Source organism: Echeneis naucrates, chromosome 16 (genome assembly GCF_900963305.1).
Source record: "Echeneis naucrates chromosome 16, fEcheNa1.1, whole genome shotgun sequence".
NCBI classification, from domain to species: domain Eukaryota; kingdom Metazoa; phylum Chordata; class Actinopteri; order Carangiformes; family Echeneidae; genus Echeneis; species Echeneis naucrates.
In genome coordinates, this window is record NC_042526.1 from 10,872,878 (window position 1) to 10,887,228 (window position 14,351).

General features: G+C 41.5%; 1 protein-coding gene across 9 annotated transcripts in view; it reads right to left on the reverse strand.

Moving 5' to 3' along the window:
• The window catches only part of frmd4a (FERM domain containing 4A), a 72,416-nt gene that overhangs the window by 4,692 nt on the left and 53,373 nt on the right, over nt 1–14,351 (reverse strand). For 5 of the 9 annotated variants that reach the window (XM_029522568.1, XM_029522566.1, XM_029522565.1 and 2 more), the window contains exons 6-17: nt 12,589–12,645; nt 12,153–12,175; nt 9,828–9,911; nt 9,635–9,700; nt 9,464–9,521; nt 9,171–9,257; nt 4,664–4,740; nt 3,631–3,772; nt 3,321–3,462; nt 1,736–1,869; nt 1,511–1,633; nt 39–270 (exon numbers count right to left, since the gene is read on the reverse strand). In XM_029522568.1, the coding sequence (XP_029378428.1) occupies nt 39–270; nt 1,511–1,633; nt 1,736–1,869; nt 3,321–3,462; nt 3,631–3,772; nt 4,664–4,740; nt 9,171–9,257; nt 9,464–9,521; nt 9,635–9,700; nt 9,828–9,911; nt 12,153–12,175; nt 12,589–12,645 (1,225 nt within the window). Of the gene's footprint in view, nt 1–38; nt 271–1,510; nt 1,634–1,735; nt 1,870–3,320; nt 3,463–3,630; nt 3,773–4,663; nt 4,741–4,974; nt 5,247–9,170; nt 9,258–9,463; nt 9,522–9,634; nt 9,701–9,827; nt 9,912–12,152; nt 12,176–12,588; nt 12,646–14,351 lie in introns of those variants that run through there. The other 4 variants (XM_029522567.1, XM_029522564.1, XM_029522571.1 and 1 more) reach the window with 3 other exon arrangements.

Consider the following 14,351-nt stretch of genomic DNA (forward strand, 5'->3'; position numbering starts at 1 on the left):
ATCTGATAGTGCTGCAGTGAATAAGGGAATATTGATACCTTCAATGATAAGCGATGCTCTCTGAGTAGGCTTCTTGCCAGAGCGGACCCGGTACTCATTGATAGAGTTCTCAATTTCCTGTAGCTTCTTCAGTGCGTTCAGATAAGACGTCTTCCTCTGTTTCTTTAGCTTCTTACTGTTCACATGAGGATCGCTGGCAAGACGCCTGGCTGCCTCTGTAATCTGGGACTGAATGGCAAACTCTCGCTCCAACCGCTCCAGCTCCTCTTCCTGGGATAGGCACGCGCGCACACACACACACACACACACACACACACACACACACACTATGAGTAATGCAAAGCAAGCACAAAGATACTGGATTCGCACAGTTTTAGCAACAGAAATCTACACACAATCCAAAAACAACAAAGCCTTGTTTGCCGACACATATTCAGACTGTAACTCTCCCATGCAACGAATTTGGTTAGACACACACTGAACCGTGCCAGTGAAAATACACTGAGGAAATCATTTATCTGTGCTGCAGCCCAATGCAGCTGTATATTTGCCATTGAGAATCTTGGTCCCCCAATAACAACACCTCTCCGTCAAGACATCGTCTCCTCCTCTATGCTTGCCCTGAGATTTGTGGCAATTATAAAGTGAACCAAGTGAAACAAACACTGTACTGCATATTACTTTTTGGATCTATTTAGACACTAATTTCTACCAGTGTTGTACCCTGTTGCATAATATAGTTGAGTAGAAACTGTAAAGGTGATAATAGATGAGGAGACAGCCTAATGGCAATCATGTGATAAACACACAGACTGTACAGCCTTCATATAATGTGCTTTCACATGACAGAATACACCCACTTGCTTCCACAGAGACAGAACAATGATGCATTCACTTAACTTGACATCTTACTGGACTACCTCAGTTCTGAGGAATCCCTCTTCAACAGTGCTTTCACACTGCTGCCAGAGCAGCTTCTGTTTCTGTGTGCATGGGCATTAAAGTAAGAAACCTCTTTCTGCTCACTAAACAGTTTTGTGACTGTCCCTGGAATCTTTTCAAAGCATACAACCTTAGTGACACACACCCACACATGCATGCCTGCACACAATCCTACTATAACCACTTCCTATGGTGAGAATGCTGAGACTATTTTTAGAAGTTTTGTAGCTCTGGAAAATGTACCTGTGTCTCAAAAAGACAGCTTTCACATGGTGAAATCATCACCCCTGATGGTTTTAAATAAAATTAATCCTTAACGACTCTTGATTTGTAGTGAGCTTTTAAGCATAAGTTGTAGTCTATAGTGCTCATCCTCTGCTCATAATTGTAAAATTCCATCTGTTTAAAAGGGAAATATAGTCACTAAACTCATTAGCCAAGCATTGAACAATTTCCAATTACTGCAGCACAACTGGACACAGGTACATAACCGGTTATATTTCATTTAAAAACTGAAAACACTCCAAGATGTGAGTGTGATAAGGAGCTACTAAGAGTAACGAGTTACCTCTCCCTTTGGAAGAATTTTCTGCTCATCGAGTTTGAAGGCAGTACCGATTTTTCGTCTCACTGTGGGTGGCTCCTCCCCTGGATCCAGAGGATATTCTTTAGGAAGCTTTCCTGTAAGCTCCTGTAAAATATATATATATATAAAAAAATGGGAAAAGGGGGGTGAACTCAGAACAGAAGAGCTAGAAAGTACCAAATCTGCCGGTCCACAATTTTCTCATACCGCTTCTCTGATGCAGATGCTCTTCAGTTCTTCTAGTCTCTGTCTTAGAGTTTCCTCCAGAGCTTCCTGTCTGGCCCTCAGTGCTGCCAACATGTCCTTCTTAGCTGTCTGGGAGCTGTCTGATTCTTGAGAACCTGGAAGGTACGCACATGATTTGAGGGCACGAGTTGGGAGTATGTGTGTGTGCATGTTTGCAGTTGGGAGAACTTCTTATGAGGAAGACTGTGGAGGGAAGGGAGAAACTGTGTATGCACCTGCTAGATTTTCAGGATGTTTACAGGAAGTGAATGGAGAATTTGATAAGGAAGCTGAGTGTGTTCGCGTGTTTGTGCAAGTGTTGAAAGGAAGTGGTAGTTTAGGGTAAAATCTTCCATGGCCCTGAGACAGAGTCAGTCTTTTATAAAACACGCATTGTTGAAATAACGCACGCACACGCCACACACACATATTCTATCTCTCTCTGCTGCTTTCTCTGTGACCCAATGTGGTTCACTGTGCAGTCAAATGTAGCAACAATAGAAAATTGACTGCTGGTGACGCAGTTTTGGAGACAAGAAATATTAAATGGCTCTCCATTGTTCCAAAAAAAAAAAAAAAAAACAATGTTTAAATTCAATATGTCTGCATCTATTCAAGTGACAGCCAGATTTCTGCAGCAACTAATTTATTTGAAGATTAGAAGTCATGGGAAAGGACAGTATATGTGTTCAAAATAAAATGTTCTTTCAGGTCAAGCTGTTGTTTGGCCTGTGAAAAACAGTCCCAATCAGAGGGACATGCACTCCGGGGTCAGATCCCGCTACTAATATAAGAGATCCCTAACAATCTGAAATTTTTATTATTCCTCATTGATGTTCGCCGTGTATTTATGTTGCAGAGAAACCAAAGGCTCTGGGCAATAAGCAGTAGATCATCAAGTCGGCAGAGTAACACAAAGGAGACATGATTACTGAAGTAGAACAACAGTTCCTGACATATGTTATTGATTCAATAACATGTAATCCAATGACAGCTGATCCTGAAGCTGTGTCCAGTTGTTGAGTGAATAATGCAGCAGTATATGACTAAGTCAAGACATTGTGCTTTCCCAGCATGTGACACGTTGTACATGGCAGTTTGGATTTAAAAGGGCATTTTCCTCTTTCTTCTAATTTTAGTTCATTGATAAATATTTCTGTCAAACTTTTTATTTGTGCATATAAGCATTGTTTTAAGGCTGTGACAATTACTTGCTGACCTCCCCCCACACTCACTAAATTTAGAGGGGATAGGGGCCTCTGGAGGATGAGTCCAAGTCACATAGAGGGAGGGAGTGGTGCCCATTACATACAGAAAGACATTGGACGAGGTGTATGTACAGCATGCGTGAGATCATTCGGCAGAGAATCAGTGGCCTCTTTCCAGAGGCAGCTGTTTCTGTCTCTCCAGTTGATAGTGGGGCCCCTCTCCTCATCACACATCGAAATTCAGACACCAGCACACTCACACATAGGTGATTCTTTTTCCCTGTTTGTAACTATCCTTCTCTATCAAATGCAGCCACTCACATATATATATATATATATATATACACACACACACTAACCTGAGGAGAGAAGACTGCCACTGCTGCCACTGATAATTTTCCCCTTGCTGCCCATGTTGGCCAATTTGGAGGTCTTCAGAGTTCCTGTTTCTGTCAGGTCTATGGCAATCTCACTTAAACTCCGTGCTGCATGGATCTTTGACTGGACATACATGAACAAAAAGGCATATTCGTAAAGGTACAACCTTTAGAAATTGAATGGCAACACTTTTGCTGACAACACTTGCGGAGCTTGCCGTATCAACTGCAGATTCTTAATCATGTTTGCAGTCTGTGTCATCAGTTGAATGTGTTTCTTGGGCTGACTGACCTTGCTCTGCTTGCGGTCCAGATAGAACTGGTGCTGGCTGATGGCCATGGCCCAGATGGACTTGATGAGGCCAGGACAGGCGTACCAGGTATGCACAGCGATGCCACTGTGGCCAAACGTCCTTCTTGTCACCGACGCCCTACAGTAGGAGCGGACACAAGGCCTCCTTATATACACTGAATACAAAAAAAAAAAAAAACAACCCACAAAACTACTCCACCAGCTCCACTATTACTACTAACAAAATTACTGCTGCTGCAGCTGTTCTGATGAAGGACAAAAATATTAGAGGCTTTAGGGAGCAAACCTGATAGCAATTTTTTTGCAAAGCCACACACGATGTTCCCCATTGTTTACTCATCCTTATTTAAACACACATCTGTAGCTGAGCAACAGACCAGCTTACCCAAAATGACAGCTTCCTTTAAAGAAAACACCACTGCTCTCTGTTTCACCCTGTCTGTCTCCTTTTCTCCCATCTCCTCCCTCTCTCTGTCTGTAGAATAACACTCCAAATATATAGCCATGTTAAATAAACACAAGAGCAGTCACTTCCTCCACAAAACAGCTATCGCTCAGCCATCTATCCTTCTGTGGTCAACAATCAAGGATTTGTGCAGTGTATGTGTGGGAGAGAGAAAGAGAGGGAGAGGTAGAGAGAGACCACATGAGTTTGTGCATGCATGTTGCGGCACAAGTGTGTTAACAATCAGTCTATCAATCTAAGTCAGGCTCTATTGGGACATCCTCAATATCTTGCTCTATTGCCAAGAAAAACGTTCCAACTATTATGGAATTAGATCCCAATCTCTCCTTTCCCGCACTGGGCCATATGCAGCTTCAATCTTAACACATTCACATATGGCACATTGGTAATATATAATAAATAGAATTGAAATGCACCATGACTGAAGGAACCTGGTGTTGCCTTCTAATATTACCTGGCTAGAAGTTCAATAGCGCAAACATTCAGTCACTCATGAAGGACGATAGAGACATTTTAAATTTGGTTAAATTTGTGAAATAAATTTACCTCCTGGGGTCATGAACTTCCACTGAAAACTTCTTCTCTCTGAAGTAGAGGTTCTCCAACTGGCGCCATTGGAACACCTGATGTGTAGGGCAAAGACAAGCTCTTCAGGGCCACTCATACAAAAACATAGTTTACATTAAATCCGCACAGCCTTCAGTCAAAACTTCTGTTCTCTCTATGTTCTAATTTCTTTTGAAAAAAAGAAAAAAGATAAGGCGGCACAGAAAAAAAAAATAAATGGATGCCGTTGAAGAGGAGGAGTTCGGACTAGATAAAGGAGGTGGAGGAGGAGAAGAGGACCTATTCCGGACCTGAAACAGGCAGCCTTGTTCACAGTGGATCCCTGCTCTGGATGATCTCACTCGGGAGAAAGACAGTGTGAGAGGGAGGTGGCTTTCTTTCCTCCCCTCGGCTTCACTTTTTTTTTCTCGTTTCCGTCCGCTTTATGAACCATCAGCTTCTCTTTAAATGAAGTTAAAGCCAGCTGGGCGAGAAAGTTTCTCCTAAGACGTATTCCACAGCATGTGTGCATCTGAAATCCTCCCAGGCACAAGAGAACATAAAGTTTTCAGATGGTGGGTGTTCACCATCTGTAGGCATGTGTGTGTGTGTGTGTGTGTGCGTGCGTGTAGGTGGAGAGAAAATGTATAAAGTTAAGTTTCCCCCTCTCCTTTTTGCTCCGAGAACACAGGAGGGAGAGGGCGTTTGTGCTTCCCCTCCTTCTGACCCCTCCTCCCTCCCTCAGGGACCGAGCTTCCTGCCCTGGGCCCTGTGGTTGGGAGGTGTGTGTGTGGGGTCAGGGAGGAGTAATGAAGGGGGAGAGAGAAGTCTTCTGTGGCCCCCACAATTGAAGTACCCTTACTTTCTTTTGTCAGAATTGTATGTGTGTGTATGTGTGTGTGTTTGGGTCACAAAGTCTGGGTCTGGTTCTTGTTAGAGAAAAGGTAAAGGAGTGAGGGCTGTTTCACAACACAAGCGGGCCTGCATCTATCAGCTGGAAGACACATGCAGACACACTCACTAACGTCTGATGTTCAGTGACTAGTGATTAGTGAGGAAGGTAATACTGAGCTCCAAGAACTGACCAGCAAGAGAAAAGAAACAAAGTAAAAGCTAAGACCCAACTACGACAGGATGAGGGAGGAAAAGAGGAGAAAGGGAGCTATGGGAGGAAGAGGTCACAGCCTAGGAATTTTAACAGCCTGGGAAAACAATGGACAGAGAGATGAGAGGGAGGAAAGGGGAGGAGGGTGAGAAATATGATGAAAAAAAGCAGGTAAACACAGCTTAATGTATGTATTTAAGTGTTGCAAGAGTTATGCACTGATGTGTATAGAGTGCACAAGCATCAAGAAAGCAGTCTTGTGCATTTATCACAACTCTTTCTGTACCGTGCATTTTAAATGGAGTGTGAAGTGCTAATGTAGCATGGTGCTAAATATAGCGGGCAGGGTAGATAGTGAGAGTGACTCTGTGTGTGTGTGTGTGTGTGTGTGTGTGTTGGCTACATGTAGACCAGCACTGTAAAGATAAGGTAGGTGTTTGTAACTGTGTTCCAGCACGAGACTACTAAAACTGTCCTCACAGAGCAGCCGTGAATCTGAATGTGAACTTTGATGTTTCAGGATATTCTATACATGAGCATGTGTACACTCGGTTCAAAGCAGTCACAGGATTTACAAGAAATGCCACAAGAGTCACTCTAGTTTAAAATTAGACATTTTTGCTTTGATTACAGTGTTGTTTCCATAAGTGCTCAACTTACATAAGCCTTTTGTGTTATTGAAACCTTTGTAGCCATTGTAACTCTCGGATAAAAAACAAAACTAAATAAAACACAAAAAAAAAAAAAAAAAAACAACCCTGCTGACAGCTTCTCTCTCAGGAAATCTGACAAAGCGAGCAGTCACCTCTGTTGTTACAGCGAGGGTGCTACATGTGTCCTTGCCTATGCTATAAATCCTCTTCCTTTTGACTGTGACACACTCATACGTAATGGCACATAAACACACAAGCAAAGGAAGTGACTGATCGTGATTCATAAACAACAGGCTGCTGGTTGGCATAGACCAACGTCTATTTCATAATAATGCCTGTGCTCCTGAAGTACATCCTTTAGAGATGAAAAAGGTCAGGTTTGACTCTAAAGGCCTTTATTCTGCTAAGTAAACTCCCCAAGGACTCTGGGAAGAAACAAACTTAACATAGAAGAACAGAGAAGAATAGAGTAATAAATAGAAAAGGCCACAGTAACTGTTATGCGTAGTATTATTCCTTTCAAAGGTTGGACCCATGTGTCCCAAAGACCATTGTTGCATCCATAGGTGGGGTCCTTTTAAACAATACTATATCCACCAGTTGTCATGGTGACACAGATACACTCTTGGGGCACTTGCTCATGTTTGTGTTTTGGTTGTGGTTTTTTTGGGGGGATGACATTTATGGAAAGAACTAATGAAAACAGGTTGTAGCTGCCCATTGGCCTTAAGTTTTCTCATCCTACAGCAGAAAATAAAGAATGAATTCATATTCTGTGAAATGCATATTAGATGATTGTAAGTCACAATATAGTTTGCTACACTTAGTTGAAACTTTCCCGCGGCTTCATCACAGTGTTCACAGACAGCATTTCTCTGTTAGCTTCAAGTCCATCAGCAAGGTTGGTCTATAACCATGGCTTTAATGAGTCAGAGCACACTAATGAGGCATTATTATGCTGTGTGGTTTGGTTGTAAACTCCTGTCTGGATGTGACCTGTGGTAAAGAAGAGGGGGAAATGTATTTTAACACCCCTCAATAAATTTGAAGGGTGTGGGAGGTGGGTTAGCCTTTAGAAACAACATGAACTCTCCTTGGAAATAGAATACTGGAAAACAACTGGCTCCAGTACACACACACACACACACACACACACCATATAAAGCATAACTTCAAATTAATTGTTAATTGACTTCAGAGTTTTGATATTAATTTATATTAATTAATATTTGAATTGGCCCAGAATATTCTATAATTTGTGTCCTTCCTCCATCCTTGCGAGTCACAGCACTGACATGTTGATAAAACCATTGTGAGTCAGTGGTTACTGGTACTGGGTAGGCTGACTGACCAAAGACCCTTCCTCCTGTCTGGTGAAACAGGGATGACCCTTAATCCAAACTTAAAATGCAAAGCCCCCTCTTCCTGTGGGAAAAAAAACCTTTAAGAGAAGCACCAGACACCCTATTTTCTCTGCCTTATTACTGAAAAATTCTGTTTTGTTTGTTTGGTCAAACATGATTTTGGCAGTGAAGAAATCCAGGCTCTTCCTGTGAAAACATGTCTGTTTATGTGTGTGTGTTATGGAAGGACGGAGAAAGAGGACGAGCCAGGGGGAATGAAGAAAAGACGAGAAAATGGGGAGAGGTTCGTTACTGAACCGATGAGTCACATTGCCTGTTGCTATAGTAGCTGAATGCTTGATAAGTCACTTGTGTGAGAATCCTAGTAACGCCACCTCTCTGTCTTCTTGGTATTTTTGGAATCTCCCTTGGACAAAGCTGAGGCAAACTTTGTTCACTTTTACATATGTAGTAAGCTAAAACAAACAAACAAACAAACACACCATAGTCTGTGACCTTTTTTCGTTAGCTTCCTAGCATGATTTAGTGTTTATGTGTGTGAGATATCATGGACTGTATCACAGAGGGATGACAGTCTTTTCCAATAGCATGATAATTTAACACCTAGGCAGCCACATGACTTGGAGCACTTGGGAATGACGCAAGAATGGGGCCTTGGTGGTGAGACAGTCTAATGTACTAAACAAGACATATTTTCATGAACATACTGCACCATGTTAGTGGCAAATAAGAATGTTCTGGCAGGCTTGGCGAGTTCAGAATCTATTTCAGTTCCTGTCTGTCCTGTGTGCATTTGTAACCGAGTATGTGGGTTTATGAGCAACAGCGTAGCTTTATGTGTGTCTTAGCCTGTTGGTGATCAGTCACTATGGAGGGAGACTGTTAACATCATTAACACCCTTTGGGACATGGTTGAATGCCCTAAGCACGATGGGGCTCAAAGGTGTGGTTAGAAAGGCTCCTACAGACGAGCCTTTTGGTGCATAGAGTGGGAGGAAGACTTCATCCACAGAGGGACAGAAATAAAAGCAGGACAGGATACAAAACATTCCAAGACTGAACGTCTCCAGACAGTAGTATTAGTTCTGCATTGTTCTTTCCAAACACAATGTCCTGACTGAGTCAAAAAATGGACAGTGATGACCATGACACAGATACAGTCATTTCCATCTTAAACAACACATTATTTTCATTAACTATAAACGTGTCTTTTAAAGGATTAGAGAAGTGGTTGATGAATATAAATAACATGACGGAACTGCAGTATGGTGGGTCAGTAAGGATGTATGCCCATTCATTTTTAATTGCTCATTGAAAAGAAAGCAAAAAGCTGTATTGTGGACAGTTAGCTTGGTGATGAAATATCAGAGGGAGCATCATCTTACCTTCCTGGGCTTGACCTTGTCCTGATGGTCATATTGAAAGATTCCTTTATAGCTCAGACCCAACCACCATGGAATCCCCTGCTTGTCCTAAAGCAGGAGAGAGAAAGAAAAAGTAGAAATGATCAAAATAAGCATGTTTATATAGAGAAAGAAACAGTACTACTGCCTGAGTGAATGAAAATGAAAATGCATATGTGAGTGTATGTGTGTGTGTTTGTGGTGCAGTAGTGTGTGTGTGTGTGTAAAAAAAAAAAAAAAAAAAAAAAAGGAGGGGGGGTGTAGTAAAACTGTACCTTTACAGCATAGTAATGCACTCCATATGTGGGCAGAGACTCTACAATACTCATATAACTGTAAAGAGCAAAAAAACAAAAAAAAAAAACAAAAAAGAAATGTTAGAGTAACAGAAAGCGCTGGCTTCTTTGGACAAACTTGGACAAAGTGTGTGGCGTACACACACTTACTTCACAATAGCTTGGCCTCTGGACTGCCCACTAAGTTTCTTGTAATGCTCTATGACCCGGTCCTCACTGTAAAACAGCACAATAAAGAGTAACAATGACAATTATTAAAATTGGGAAAAACTGAACAAAGAGAAGATGAGGGGAGCTTATGCAGTGCTCTGGTGGCTTTATAGATAACGAACTAGTATCTCACCAGTAGGCCAGAGATGGGTGCTCCTTGAGGGCCTGGGTGGGCAGAGCAGGCAGCTTTTTCAGGTCAGACCTGGTTGCATCATTACTGGAGGAGAAAAACCACGAGACATGGTCAACAGTATTTCAGCTAAAGCGATCATTCACTGCTGTAGGCTGGACAGTTTCATCCAAAAATGGACTCAGCCATACCACTAAGCTGTAGAAAGTTGAAAACTTGCATATTTAGTATAACAAAACAGATTTCTCCTCCCTGACCTGGCTTAGAATTTATATGTTAACTTTGGAAAATTGCAGACAGAGGAACTACCATCAGTGAAGAGAAATAAAAACCCATGGTCTGAAAACCCTCTGAAGCTGGGCACTGTTTATTTCTGAACAACTGCAGACACTGGGAGATCAGGGTAGGGAAAAATGACATAAATACAGTCATGTCAGTCAGCATGAGAGATAAACAAGAAAGATAAGAGGACATAAAACAGGGATGGAATAAGAAAAGACAAAGTGTAAGTGAGACAGGGAGTCACAGAGAGAGCCAAAGAGCCTTCCTTGGCCCGAGATTCAGTTTTCAGACCTCCAGTGGCAGGAGGTCTTAATACCCCACTATAAGCCCTCAGCCTTTCTCTAGTCCTTGCCAAGGCCATGGAGGATTGGGGAAAGCCCTGGGAACATGACAATGTATGAGCTAAAGCCCTGGAAGAGATCCATCCCATCCACCCTGCCTGGCTGTTCTCCAATGTCTGGAGACAGCTGTGAACATATATTTGTGAATATCCATTCAAGTTACTTATTAGGTATACGTTTGCGTTGCACACAATGACAACGCAGGCTCAAATGCATGGGTGCTATGACAACATCACATGTTCATCTTCACAAGTGATAAGTCAGAAAATTTTATTTTTCAAATCAATGATTTCCAATAGTTTCACTTGCTGCATGTTTTTTTGTTGCAAAAACAGTAGAATTATTCCTTTGACTCATTTTACAAGCACTAAGAAAAAAAATATTGCTTAATGATTTTTTTTTTTTCCCATGCATAAAGAGCAAAAAAAAAAACAAAAACAAATGGATACTTCTGGAGGCAGGGGCAGTGAGAGATAGTGAAGAAGAGCAGTACAGTGTATGTTAATGAAGATCTTTAGAGAGGGCGGGGTTTATTTTGGGAGGTACGTGTGCGAGAGGGAGGGGTAAGGAAAGTGGGAGGAGGGTGAGAGGAATGTCTCCAGAGTGTGTCACATTCCAGCCCTCTGCGGGAAAGTTCATTTACTCTTTTCACCGGCGGAAGTGAGGTCAGGGGTTATGGCTGCTGTAGTCTGTTCTCAGAGCCACAAGAAAGGAATGAGGGGCTGAGGCGATGACACATATTTACTTCAGCATCTGAACCTCATGTGGGCCGTGATTCACATTAAAAATCTACATAACTGTAAAACTACAGTTAAATTTATTAGTTAAATTCATATCAGGAAATCTTTCACATCCCAATCGTGAAATTGAGTGAATCAAAGGGAAAAGGGGGTAGCAGGAAAGGTGGAAGAGAAAAATCCTGCTCAGAAACTGATATAGTACTCAGTGATGCATCTCAATGCTCAGGGAGCAAGCATGGAGGGGCATCACCACTCATATAGTGTCTGTCTGTGCCCCCACCCACTGAATAAACATGTATTAACCCAAACCCCTGTCAGGGGGAAATAGGCACAGCATCCACTATGTAAACAAATTAGTGTCAAGATGCTTTGTTAGTTTTAAGCTTGCTGTCTAGCTGCATGGATTTTCAATTAGGAAAACAACAGCTACGAGGGCAAAGATGGGAAAGAAAGAAAAGTAATAACATCACAATGTGCCACATCACCACAATGATTGCTAGAGAAGCAGTATATTACATATGAGTCCTCAGTAACAGTGACAGACTCTGAAACCACAATGTCACTGTTGTGGTTTGTCACTGCACTGCATGAGGGAAGTTTCCCATGTTGGACCAACTTGATTACAGATTATGTTTCTTGGTGAGTGAATTTGCTGCAAGGACCGTCACCTTCTACATGAAAACAACCTAATCCATAGGGTTTGGCGGTTAGGGTTTCTAAAATCATAAATGACGCCTTAGAGATTTGACAATGTAGAAAAAGGAAATGACTTGATCACTTCATAAAAATGAACTGCTGACCAAATGAACAATGTGTTTCCTCATATCACCTCAGGTTGCCAAAAGTGAGTCTAATATGCTTTTAAGTAATTTGGAGCCATCACTTTCAATCAAAACTATGCGTTGTCCTATTCACACTCCTAGAGACTATGACAGATGCTTTTATACTATATAATGACTCCTTACCTGGTGAAATCACCTTTTGCCTCCTGTTGAACACAAAAGGAAAGAGAAAAGAAGTGAGAGGACAGTTTACCTACATGGATATGTGACTATATGCTTTGTTTGAGTAACTGAAAATGTAGCTTGGTGCTGTGCCCTGGAATCAGGGAGAAACTTTAAACCTCCATCTAGAGTGAAACCTCTGAAGGCCTACAGTACAGATACCTGATAGCGTGCATCTGCACATTGACCCAGGGCACACACAGTAACACAAAAATGCACACAGAAAAACCCAGGCTATGTGTAACATGACCTCGCAGTTAATGGACTAACCTACTCTGAGAAAGGGATAGGAGGAAAAAAAGTGCTGGAGCCGATTGGAAAAACAAGTTATCTGGAGAGACAACCACAACTACACAGACACATACACAGAAGCGCACACACACTAACTCCATCTTACTTGAAGAATGTAGGAAGCCAATTCAAAGACGACTTCACTGTCCACTTCAATGAGTTCCTATAATGAGATGAGAAAAGAGGAGAGAGCACATGGACTATGAAAGATTTTCTTTGCTCCAGCATCAAGTAAATAAAACACACCCAGTGCTCGTGTTCAGGAGTAAAAGTGGACGTGCCTTTGATAATCATCTACTTCTCCAAGATGGGTCGGTGGTACCACCCCCCCCCTTTCATTTTTCCTCTGACCCTTCTATAATTTCATGACCTCTTCATGTGGATGGAGCTTAGAGATTAGAGGCAATGTGATGGGGGTTGGGAGAAGGGGTTCAGGGGTTGAAGGTAGACATGGAAAATTAAATAAATTCAAAGCTGTTTTCAAAATTGCTGTAGTGATATTAATGAAGGGAATCTGAGTGCAAGCAGGGCAGATTTAATGTTCCTGTGTGCCAGAGATGTTGGGTTGCATTGAAATTTCTTACACAGCATCACAGCATAGTGTTGGTTTGAGTTATGCACTTTTAAGAATGGCATGTAACAATGTTGAGTGCAAGTATATGCATTATATGTATATCTTACAGATATATGCACATCTATGTTGTGTGTCCATTGGGGGGGGGGGTTGATAGAGGTTAGGGTGCACTGAGTAGTAGGTCAAGTATGCCAGGAATGTTTCCTTCACAATCCACCTCTTAATTGGTTGGGAGATCCGACAGCCAGGATGAAACACTAGACAGAACAAACCTACCCTGGGTGGTACATCAGGGTGGCTACAAATCATTGTGTGTGTTTTTGTACGGTATACATTCCCACAGCATACCCAAACATGTTTCTCATGGCTTCCACAAACAATGAATAAAAATACTGAGCTACTAGGTTGTAGCTACTGCCGAAGGTTTACATAATATGATGAAAACACTATGTGAAATTAATTTTCTTTCTGGGGTTGTGAGAATAATATATGCCTGGAAGTGGAAGGGAGATCATTCATACTTCACTCTGATGTTGAGTTAACATTCTTATCAGGGGCAGCATGTGTCAGTTATCTACTTCTTGAACATTTTAAAAGAATTACACACAGCTTATACCTGCTCAGAATGTCTCTCTGACTACATGCACGTTTGCACGTTGGGCTTTATAGGCTTACTACACATGTTGTATGTGATGGCAATTAGGCAAGAAACATTTGCATTTGATGCTTTGGTTCTTAAACCAAAGCATCAAGAGTGTGTAACGTACCTATACACCCTTAAGCCTTCCGTGTTTGTAAAGGTTTGTTTTGTTTTTATTGTTTTATTGTTTCACAAGAGTACAAGCTTTCTGCATAAGAAATAATGGATCTTATTCAATTATCATCCTCTACAGGGCTTTTACTAAGGCATTTCTGGACCATTTTTTTCCTTTGGGCCACATACGCCCTCTTCTGGAAATAAAACATAAATGTTTGCTGTCTGCATAGTGTACAATGTCATTGTTTTTAGGCGAATGACAAACAGGTTGTTTGCGTTATCAGTTCACTGCTACTGGCAGCCCGTTAACCTGTTTAAACAAACATAAAGCCTCTAAATGGGATGACATATTAACTGGAAACTATCTAAAGTACATGTAGTTCACTTGTGTGCATTTTGGCCTTTTGAATTCTATTTTTGCCTTCTTGGGGTTAGTTTCTATTGCAAGGATTAATTTAAATAGCAAAATTGTTATAATGCTTCAACATTGACAGATGGTAGTAAATGTGTTAAATTATTTTCTAGTTGCTGCAGCACA